Here is a 12,559-nt window from a genome sequence, read left to right on the forward strand (position 1 = left end):
TGTATTTCCTCTTATTAAATTTATCCTCCAGGTTGAAGTATCAAGTCCACATAAAACCGGACAATAGTTTTTGATTTGATTAATCCTTGAATTTATAAACAACTATAGTAGAACCCTGGAATAAGGTGACCCTAGAATAATTTTTTTTTAGGTTATGATGGGGAATATGATGTTTTTCCGGCCACTTGTTACATTATTTTTCTCACCTTACGGTATTATTCATAATATTATTTAATTATATACATATGTATTTTATACTGTACTGTATTTTATTACTAATTTTAATACCGTGTCCCAGGGTTCTACTGTATCATAAAAAACACACACACACTAAGACACATCTTTTTCATATATCAAATGAATTTTAAAAGATAGAAAATACCTTTTTCAATTCATCCTCTTTCTTTATTTGCAGGACTCCATTCATCATCTGCATCAGGCCTCTATCTCGCATATTATCTGCATTGTCCTTCTTTCGACGTTCAATTTCAGCCATTTCTTTTTCAAGGGCAGCCTTACGTTCCTCGGCTGTCATATATTTTTCAATTTTAACCTGAAAGAAAAATCAAATATCATGGAATCAAAAAAAAAAAAAATTATATTTTCAGATGGTAAAATTAATCAGGAAGAAAAATGAACAAAACATTTTCGAAAAATAAAAAGAAAAAATTTCTTTATCTCTTTCTATTTTCTACGTTATAATGGAATATCATTTTCCATGTTATGAAGAAACCAAACAGAATTTTTACACAGAAAAACACACAACATATAAACGTAATCTACCTATATTACTGATATTCTGTAATTTTCAGAGTTGATAGAAAATAGAATACTGTTTCAAAATCATGCAAGGAGATGACAGCCACTATCATATTTTCTCTAGGTTTAGTAAAAAATCCCCTATTTTTCTATCAATCTATGTCAAATATAACAACTTTATGTTCTGATGATTTAAAGTAACAAATTAAGTCTTTTCGAGGCATTTGCATAATAATACAAGCGATCATTTCGAAATATGGCATCATCAGATTGTTTTAGCTTGAGATATTGGAGAAACAGTGACAGTCATTAAAGATTCTGGAGGTCACTTGGGACCATCATGGCAAGAAGAACAATGCTTTTAACAAGACCGAGCAAATCACTATGAATTTGCTGTTGATCATTGCTTTGCAGGTCGCCCGGAATGTTCATCATTTTAATTCAAACCCACTTGATTTCTACTTTTATATTTTTTTCATAAGATCATGTGCACTAGAACAATCCACAAACAATTGCATCATTATTCCAAACAGTCATCACTCAGCAGATCCATTGTATAACAATGGATCCAAATATGCTATCAATGCTGAGGCACATATTTAGGACATTTCTTGTAAAAAAAATTTTATTTTATATCATCATTATACTCAATAATGTATCTTCTTCATGCACCGTGGTAAGCAAAAATGAATTCCTTGTCACCCTTGTCCCAATGTTAATTTGAAAAAGAAAGATAGAAAAAAGTTTGGGTAAGTATTCCACAGTTTCCTCCCGTATAAGCCTGTGGGAGGTGAACCTATGTTAAAGTTACCTACAATCTTTATTTCAAGTAGAAAACTTATTGTAGATACATTTTTGATGTAACTCTCATTTCCTATATAAATAGGGGGAGTGAAATTTATAGACTTCCATTCACCAAATGATGATACAACAGATCCGATATTGATAGGACAGCCTCCTTGGGAGTTACTCCGACTTTTGTATCACTATCAGCAAATAACGCCAGCAGCCTTATTAGTCACATAGCAATAAGAATAGAAAGAGAAAGAGAATTACTCAAGTCATCTCCAGTTACTACTCACACAAAACTCCCAGCCGAGTAGACATCATTTTCTTCTCCCTTTGTCAGACACATCGCCTATGGCAGATAAGGATTGAGAAACAAATAAGGGAAAAGTGTGGAAACCAAGAAAATTGCTTGCCGTTAAAGCGTCCGCATGTTTGTGTGTCATGTGAAATTAAGCTGTTGGAGGGAAAAAGGAATCAAGATGGTGCTGCCCACAACTTTTACAACTAAGCAGTCTCGCAAAGTGACACAAAATCTCGCTGCTCAACTGCATAAAAAGAGGCCATGGGGAGAACGCAAACAGATGGTTACGAGAACCCTTGGAGATCGTTGTACAAGAATCCATGGCCCGTCCACCGTTGAATGGTTTGAAAAGGCCAAATGCATTTGCAGGCTGTCCAAAATAAAAGAGCCTGCATTGGTCATCTCAATGAGCATCACAAAAGGAACCTACATCATGTACCAACAACTCAAGAATGACGTGAACCTGGAAGAAATTAAGCAGGCACTATATGTAACCTTTGGTATAGACCCCTTCATTGCCTGGAAAAAATTTACTGAACAACGGCTTGAACCAGGAGAAATGGTAAATGTTTACCTGGCTGGTCTCACAAAGTGATACAAAATCTCGCTGCTCATGTGCGAAATCTGCATAAAAAGAGGCATAAGGGAGAACACGAACAGACAGTTATAAGAATCCTTGGAGACGGTTGTACTTAGTCGTTTTGCTGTCTTGCTTTTTTTTAATTATATTGTTCTTTCCTTTTTTGAGTTATAGTCGCAAACACCTTTTCTACTCTCCATTTGAAATAAAGATTGAGACGACCGTAGATAAGAATTGGAACATGTTATAGTTTCTGATGAAGCCTCTCAATGCCATATTAGTGGGAATTGCTACGACTTTTCCTTCTTTGTTGTCTTTCCCCCCTCTCTCCCCCCTCTCTCTCTTTCTCTCTCTGTCTCTCTCTTCCTTTCTCTTTTGCTCTAAATTTCTATGCTGTTCTTTTATATAAATTTCTCAACCTCAATATGACAAATCAAAATAAATTACATAAACATAAACCCAGAACCCAATTTTTCAATGTAGACCCCTACTAACATGTCTCCTTCTCCAACATGAGAGGTCTACATTCCAATCTTCCAAAAGGTGAAATAAATTATGGGAAACCGAACCCGATCTGTTGTTTCTGTGCAAAACTGGCATTCACAAGTAATGGTCACTCAAACATGCCATACAAGCCCTGAAGATCATTATGAAGATGAAATATATGCTTAGATTAGGGATGGCTTCCCATTCAGCAAGAGAATCTCCAAAGAAACCCCTAAATTACTCTATATGTGCTTCCAAGAAGTATTACAACATCACATTCATATTTAATTTCTATCATCCCCACAATGACAGAGTTACTATGTTTAAAAGTATCTCTGAAAATATTGACCACATCCTGTTTGCTCATGCTTCTGCCAACACTCAACGTGGAGATTTCAATGTTCATAATTTTGAATGGTTATTCCATCCAAGCAAGACAGATGATGAAGGGAAGTTCTGTCATGCTTTCCTCTTTGTTTATGATTTAATACAGATTGTTAACGAACTCAACTGCATACCCGATGCTGATGGACAATTTATCAAGTCTTTTTTATCTTTTGCAGACAACTTACCCTGATTTTTGTGTATACTTCATTCTGTCTATACTGGGATCTTCCGCTCACTCGATTGTCACAATTAAGATAAAATTACAGTATAACCAGACTGCTGATGTCCCTCTTCATCGTACAGTGTATCGGTACTCAATGGTTGACTGGCACAGCTTTAGATCATTCGTATCTGAAATATCTCTGCCTTTCATGTTTGAAAAGAATATGTCCTCTATAGCATCCGACATGAATAGTTAATTGTCGGTATAGACAACTACGTTCCCACCCAGAAATTCCAACAGAAACCGAACTACTATTTCAATTGCTTTCAACGAAACAGATGTTTAGAAACTGAAGCCACTTTTAGGACTGGCAGCAACCATTGCAAAAGAATTATAGAAAACGTGAGAGTTTTATATGAGTTGTAAAGCTTAGTAGTCTTGATTCCAATGAGTTATAAACAGATGTGAGACTTCTATCCAAACCATCATCAATGGTCCTGAAGTATTTTCCTCAGCATCAAACAAAGTCAAACTTTTTGCTAAGAACTTTGCATCAAATTTCACCCTTTCCAATCAGGGTCGCCTTTTCCTTGAATTTCCTAAGGCTGAAGATATCCTAATAGTCATGTATTGGTCCAGAATTTTGCCCAACTTATCAAAACCTTAATGACAGCAAAGCCATGACAAAATTCCAATCATCGTGCTTAAAAAGTTGCCCCTAAGGCTAGCTTCCATTCTTACAAAGGTATTCAATTGTTGTTTAAAAGAGAAATGCTTTCCAACACATTGTAAAACTTCTTTAGTCTATCCAGTATTTAGAAATACTAGAGATCGACCTTCTGTATCTCAGTAAAGACCAATCAGTTTCCTGTGCATTATGAGTAAATTATTTGAATCTGTAAAACTGTCAATCACCTCAACAAAACAGTCTACTCAGTATCAAGCAATATGTTTTTTGTTCTGAGTGATCAACAGCTAATGTGCTGACTGCAATATCGCATAGGATGTATGAATCTTTTGATGAAGACTTCGTTTCAGAGCAATAACTCTTGACATTAATATGTTTTTGATAGGATTTAGCATAAAGGTTCACTGCACAAGATTTCTAGCTAGAGAATATCTGGAAATGTCCTCATAATCATTAAATTCTTTTCCTTTGGTAGGTTCATAAAAATTATCGTTGATGGGCGAAAGTCCAGAGCCCATAGAATCAATGCTAGCATGTCTCAAATATCCATTCTGGACCTAACCCTCTTCTTGATCTTCATCAATGATCTTCCAAAGCACATTTATGATTTGTCAACATTTATGCTGATGACACAACCATCTATAACAACACTTTGAAAAGCAGCAATGATCAAGATCTTTCTCATTCTTCCGATTTTGAGCACACGGTGCAATGAAGAAAAAGGGGGTCGGTTACTTTTAATGCATTCAAAATCAAGATTCTTTCTTTTCATCACCAACGCTCTGATCATCACTTGGCCCCAACTTAAATGAATGGCTCTTGTCTTGAGGGACAACTTTCTGGAATTGACCTTCACCCCTGGCGCAATCTTCTGCCCGTATAAGAGCCAAATACATCCTAAGATGGAGTCTGGGGATTAGGGTTGCTCATAGTACTTTTTCTTGCCTTGTTAGGGTACAAAACTGATTTATTATTGCAGTGAACGATGTTTTCATTTCCTCTCTACCACCTCTCACAGAAGAGACGTTGTTAGTCTTTCTCTACTCTATCGTTATTTTCATTGCAGGTGCTCGGCTGAGCTTAAATTTGTCTCTGATAAAACATCCACAACAAAATTCGTTTGTGTAACAAAATACTACAGGGCTGCTTCCCAGCTGACTACAACATTGACGTTTTTCAATTCCAATGTAAACAATTTTTTTAGTCGTCCTCTTAAACAATCAAATTCTGCCAAACTTTACCTACCATCATTGCCAGTCATCATGGTGTTGTCACACTGCTTACCTTATCTTCAGGTGGCTTTTAGGCCTTGATAGGTGGTGACTCTTTAGTGAAAAACATAATAAGAGATACTCAATGTCATTCGTTTTAATTATTAGCATTTCAGCTTTTAGGAAATATAAAGTTTTCTAATTTTTCTTGTTTGGTTCATGAGAGATGCAGATGGCTACGAAGGCACCCTATATTCATAGATTATTTAAATGTTTTTTATTTTTAAATTATTATCATAAGATTTATATAAAGATACATGGATTAGTTTTCCTTAATTTACATCGATTACTTTACTATTTTTTGCAAATAAATTTGATTGAGTTTCATTTAAAGATGCAAAACCCACAATTTAAATACAATAAATAATCCAAAAATTTTGTTACGATAAATGACCCAAAAAGGAGATGAATAAAAATGTCCGATAAGATACCAACCTCTGAATCTTGGACAACAAGTAGAAGTTCTGGTTTCTCATGAAAGTTCATTTCTGGATGGAACATTTCTTCATCGGATGTCAAATCGTCAATGATTTGAGCAATTCTCTTGTTCTTCTCTTTAATTCGAGAAATTTCCATTTCTTTTTTTTGGTAAAGTTCATCAAATTCTTTGTTGAATGTTTCCTTGATCTGATACAAAATATCCTGAAAAAGAAGAAAAATGACAAAAAACAGTTTATTTTGAGGAACCAGGTGTAGATATACCCCCACACTCATTCCAACCTTTCCTCACCATAGTAGAGGCGCTAGGAATGTCGTCGTGTCAGAGATTATATGCTAACAAGATTCTGGTTAAAGTTCACGAGGATTCAACATCAGGATCCGTCATTCTCTGCCTCTGTATCTGTAACAAGCAAAGATATGTCAGGTGCAGAATGCAAATCCTTCAAGTGAGAATAACAACGTTTCTAGAACCCACAAAGGAATGTCGATTGACCATGTGCAATCAACATTCCTTTGTGGGTTAAAACTTTCCTGCTTTGTATGCAACACCTGGACCTTGCTGCTCTTCATGTCGGGGATAAATTCCTGCAATTTTGCAGATATAACAAATATATATGATTAACGAGGAAGACTTCATGCAGACCAGGCAATTCTGAAGCACAATCTTTAGGGGTTAGGGTTCTATCCAGGTCAAGTTAATTTAACAGCAGCAACATCAGCCATAGCAACAACAACAACAACTGCTTGCAGTTTGAAAGAATAGGTTTAAAAGGACACTAACAAATGTTACCTCATATAAACAAAATAATAGAACATATATTTTCAAATTGATTTGGGCTTGGAGTAGATTAGATATTAGTGTGAAAAATTGTTAAAAATAATTATTTTTCACGAGTTTAAAATCTTAAGGATTTGACACCATAAACAAGAAGTCCAAAAATCTTCCTGTTTCCTTTGTTTTCACACCGAATAAAGTTACTGTAAAGAAAGTAGATGTATGTCAGTTAAAATAATCGTTTCTTCAATTTGACCGTTTCATACCCCTCCCCCCATTTTGTTTTCAACTTTTAATTTTTCAAGTTAGAAAAGTAACAAATATCTTATTTTTCTATGAAATGAATATAATTTTGACCTTTGATGAAAAATGTTATTTTAAGACCAAGTCAATTGGAAAATGTATATTTTATTCATGGAATTTGAATGACGTCAGATGCTGTGTCATGCTGAATCCATTCTTTTCAGGTGTCATACTCTTCATCATTCATTCAGTCAGAATATAAATGGAAAAGGCCAATGATAAAGAACCAATTGATGAAACATATAAATGCATAGTTTTATTTTTTAAGACATAAGTGAAACATGAATAAATTTTTTAAGACATAAGTGAAACATGAATAAATTTTTTAAGACATAAGTGAAACATGAATAAATATGATAAAAAAAAGAAAATGAAAAATTATAGAGATGATTAATAATGAAAGATTGCATATAAACAATTTTAAATAGAATTGAAATAAACATAAATTGCCAAGGTAAACATACTACTTAAAATGCATGGGATATGTAAATAAATAAAACTTACTCTTATATCACCTAGGAACAACCAGTAGAAAAAGACTATGCTAAGATTGCCAACTGTCTGAAAGTTCCATTTAAACTGCAACCAAAATCGAAATCTGATGACATGGCTTCAACAGAATAAAAAACCATGTGAAAAGTTAACTGAAAGCATTTCCACTGAACACGATCCCATAGGCAAGAAAGAAGTTAAGTCTTGATTTTGCATCTCTTACGATGCATAGTGCAAATCTTTTATGTGCTTCATAATGGAACATTTCATTCACTTGTTGCACAGTATAATCCATATAATCCATATAATCCGTATAATCCATATAATCCATATAATCCAGGGAGGATAACTTGAATGTGAATATAATGAGGTGACAAAAGTAAAAGTAAATATTTACATTTTATTTTCAATTTATTGTTCTAATCGATATCTAAACCCTGTGTATCGCTTTATTGCAGGTCAATATTTTTGAAATTTGCTATGAAATGCAAAGAAGTGAAATTTGGTATAACACTAGAAGAACATAACAAGGTGCCTTAGTTTCCTTATTTTTGTTGAATTTGAACAAATATTTTGAAAATTATGCTAATTTTTCTATTTAAAATTAAAGAAATATTGGGTTTATATTTATATGATGCTTCTGCAAATTGTGAGTAAATAAATCAGGCAACTATATTTTTAAAGCACTCAACAACAATAGCTGTTTTAACATTCAATAGTCATGCTATTTCCAAGTAGTCATGCTATTTCTCAATAATCATGCTATTTCTCAATAGTCATGTTATTTCTAAATAGTCATGCTATTTCTCAATGGTCATGCTATTCCTTAATAATCATGCCATTTCTAAATAATCATGCTATTTCTCAATAGTCATGCTATTTCTAAATAGTCATGCTATTTCTCAATAGTCATGCTATTCCTAAATAATCATGCTATTTCTTTTTTTTTTTTTTTTACACAGTGATCACCACTTATCAAGGCCCGGAAGCCACTCAGGGATAAGGGTTATTGCAAGTACATTACGTTAGTGTGGAGATTTGATGAAGTTTTTACTTAAGGGGGCGGTTCATTAGGAATTTGTTAACATTGGACTTGAAGACATCCAAGTTGTAGTCAGGTGGGAAGCAGGCAGACGGAACAAAGTTCCACAGGCGTGCAGTTCTAAGAAAGAAGCTTTGTTCATAGAATCCGTGGTTTGATTTAGGCACAGATATAGAGTGGGGGAAATTTTTCACAGTGGATTCAGCTAGACGGGTGTTTTTCGTGAAAGATTGGCGAGGGGGGACCAGAGATTGGAGCTCAGACGAGCACCTGCCATGGAAATAACGATAAAACAAGGATAGGCTCGCAACGTCTCTTCTGTGGGAGAGAGGATTGCAGGGTAGAGAAAAGGGCATCCCCCACTAAGCCACGAAGTCTATTTTGTACTCTGTCAAGACAGGATAGGCTGTTTTTAGCAGCTCCTGCCCAGATATGGCAGTAGTATTCCATCCTTGGACGTACTTGGCTTTTATATAGATAGAGAATTGCATCAGTAGTGAGATATCTTCTAGAGCGGTAGAAGGATCCCATCTTTCCATCGACCTTGGCAACAGACTTGATGTACGTGTTCCATTTCAAATCAGGAGTAAAGGTAAAACCCAGAAGCTTGTCAAACACGGGGCCTCACCCAGACGAGAGCCATCCATCACAATTGATGCCAGATGGGGATCAGAGCGTTGATGATGTAAGGATAGGAGTTTGGTTTTGGATGCATTAAATAATCATGCTATTTCTCAATAGAAATAAGATTGGTTGATTAGAATCAGAAGCAACAGAACTTGGCCAGAGATTACGTGAGATATACGATTGAGTGAATGGCGATTGCAAACTTGACTTGTGTCGAAGCTTGGATTGAAAAAACGTGTTTTATGACGGCCTGACAATCATCAAATAACTAAGGAAGCATATATATTAAATAATAATAAACATAATTAATAAACATAAAATCTCTCTCCCTGTTTCTCACACCCCTCCTTTGATTTTACATCACTAGACGATCAAGTTACAGTCGATTGAATAAATCATTTCCTTTATTTAAGATGTGCTGAATTAATTGTAGCATTAATTTGATAAGTATGAGATGGTTTGAAGTTGGCCTCGGTCCTTGGATGAGACAACACACATACAATGGCGACGTCTTCAAGAAGAAAGATAGGATTTTAATCACTTGAATTAATTGAATGATTCATCTGGATAAATTTTATAAGCAAATGATTAAACGATGTAGCACTAAGTGTTATAATGGAATAAGATATATATATATATATATATATATATATATATATATATATATATATATATATATATACATGCATATATATATAGTCTTTGAAGTTTTTAACCTTTAAAACTATATAACTTTATACAAAATTTTTTATAAAAAATATAACTTTATACAATTTTTTTTTTTTTCATTCGTTAGAAAACCATCTAGTCAGTAAATCATTTAATCACCTGCAATCACTGCAACAACTCGCTCTCGAATTTACTATAATATCAATAATTTATTTTTCAAGGGATCATCAGTTGTTTACCATGAAACACTGTTTCGGGGATTTAAAAACAAAACAGTATATTACATCATGGCTCCCCAGCAGTGTTGATCAAACACCACCACCCTTAATCTTAGGAAGAAGACATGTTACAAACATTTGATCCAATTTCCTATTCTTAATTGCAATTACTAACCTTTTCATACTATAAAAATGAATTTCTTACCTGTGCGATTCATCAATTTCCACATTTAAAATGGATATATTTTTAAATTTTTTAATTTATCAGTCTTGTATTTATAAGATTAGGATTAATCCATTTAACTACTTATCACCCCCACTATGATTAGTATTTATTATATTTACATTCTTATTTATTTAAAATTAGATATATAAAGGTTAAAAATATTTTTACATATATACATTTTAAAAAAAATTTTTTTTTTTATTTATATAAAAATTTATTATATGTAATTATAAGTACATTTTATACATTGCTAATATATTTTTGGATTTCTTTTATTAATATAGTCTGGTTTATCTTAAACGATTCAAAAGCATCAGGATAACGAACAAATGCTTTATTCAACTGTTTAAATATTTTATTTTTATCCCCACCTTGTTTTATCACCCTTATTACTAAGCTAGAAACTGGTGATATAAAATCTGTTAATTTTAAAGTAACGCGAGCTATTCTCAAAAACTCTGACATAATGGTTCCATAAAACATAAAACCAGGGCAGGTGCTATCTTTATGGGGCATACGTACTATTTTAAAGGGGAATATATATATATATATATATATATATATATATATATATATATATATATATATATATATATATATATAGTGTATCACAAAAGTGAGTACACTCCTCACATTTCTTCAAATATTTAAGTATATCTCTTCATGGGACAACACCGAAAAAATGATTTTTTTGACACAATGAAAAGTAGTCTGTCTGCAGCATATATAACGGAGTTAAATGTGTCGTGCTTACAGTCAAGCATGATGGTGGGAATGTCATGGTCTGGGGCTGCATGAGAGAGAGTTACATTTCATTGAGCGAAACATGAACTCCAACATGTACTGACCATGTCAATGACCCAAAACACACATCCAAGACAACCACTGCTTTACTGAAGAAGCTGAGGGTAAAGGTGATGGACTGGCCAAGCATGTCTCCAGACCTGAACCCAATAGAACATCTTTGGGGCAGACTCAAGCAGAAGGTGGAGGTGTGCAAAGTCTCAAATATCCACCAGCTCTACAACGTCGTAATTGAAGAGTGGAAGAGCATTCCAGTGGCTCCATGTGAAGCCCTGGTAAACTTCATGCCCAGGAGAGTAAAGACAGTTTTAGATAATGATGGTGGTCACACAAAATATTGAGTGTTGACATGTTGTATATTAATATTGACAACTTTTCATAAGGGGTGTATTCACTTTCGTTGCCAGGGATTTAGCTTTTAATGGTTATATTCTGAGTTATTTTGAGGGGAAAATAAATTAACTCTGTTATATATGCTGCAGACAGACTACTTTTCATTTTGTCAAAAGATCATTTTTTTCGGTGTTGTCCCATGAAAAGATATACTTAAATATTTGAAGAAAAAATGAGGGGTGTACTCACTTTTGTGATACGCTGTATATGAATCATATTTCATGATTCTTGATAATCCAACATATGTCAGACTATAAACCAATGTCACACTGATGATTAGGAGGAGGAATAGAAGGAGAAAGAGGAGGATAAGTCGGGAATTGAAGTGCTGAAAATATAGATGTTTAATACAAACCTGCAGCAAATAAATTTGTGCCACTTTCTGATATCTTGAACGCAGATGAAATTGGTTGTATAAATATTCAGAATTGCCACCATAAAAAGTTCCTGTAAAAGTTACAATATTATAGACAAACAAAATTGCTTGGGTTGTCAATTTTTATGGCATTTTAGGTCAGTTAATATCGAAACAATTCACCTATTGTAAAAGGATTCCATGTATACGATTAATTGAATGTAAGATTCAAACTGTTACTGCTGATTTGTGCGGCTCCAAGTGTTGGCCGTTATTGAAGGGAGCAAAATCTTAAAACATACATGAATTATTTTTGTGCCAATTTACATCTTTAATCTCTGCATATTGAATGCAGTTTTATTTATTTTAAACATTTTAACTTTTACTTACCAAGACTTCCCTCTGTGGCCGGCATATCCTGTACAACTACAGGAGCCTCCTCTTCTTGCTGGGTAAACAAAAAGATAATTTAACATTAGACATTAAAATCGCATCACAGCAAGTTTTAAAATCATTTTTTCTGTACGGAATTAGAACAAATCGAAGATCAATGTAAAGTCAAACTATTAGCATCTAAATTGAAATACTTATTCAACTGTTCAAATCATATTGACTTCACACATGAAACAAAACAAGGTCATAGTGAAGAATTGTTTTTGTGGGGGGGGGAGGTCCGGTTTCTGCTGACTATTTGACTGGTAATTAGATGAGGTCAAGAAGACAAAATGCCATTCTTAACATAAATAAAGGGGGAGTCAGGAAGATAATCATTAATCATAAGGGACCATCT

At 33.9% G+C, this 12,559-nt stretch overlaps 1 protein-coding gene across 5 annotated transcripts in view; it reads right to left on the bottom strand.

Moving 5' to 3' along the window:
* LOC145246036 (cilia- and flagella-associated protein 43-like) overlaps positions 1 to 12,559 on the bottom strand; it is a 456,783-nt gene that overhangs the window by 207,003 nt on the left and 237,221 nt on the right. For all 5 annotated transcript variants that reach the window (XM_080107869.1, XM_080107868.1, XM_080107867.1 and 2 more), the window contains 4 exons: positions 12,160 to 12,217; positions 11,770 to 11,861; positions 5,860 to 6,066; positions 383 to 553 (listed from right to left, as the gene is read on the bottom strand). In XM_080107869.1, the coding sequence (XP_079963995.1) occupies positions 383 to 553; positions 5,860 to 6,066; positions 11,770 to 11,861; positions 12,160 to 12,217 (528 nt within the window). The remainder of the gene's footprint in view (positions 1 to 382; positions 554 to 5,859; positions 6,067 to 11,769; positions 11,862 to 12,159; positions 12,218 to 12,559) is intronic.

The sequence above is a fragment of the Euprymna scolopes genome, chromosome 23 (assembly GCF_053919585.1).
Source record: "Euprymna scolopes isolate OS-2025 chromosome 23, ASM5391958v1, whole genome shotgun sequence".
NCBI lineage: Eukaryota > Metazoa > Mollusca > Cephalopoda > Sepiida > Sepiolidae > Euprymna > Euprymna scolopes.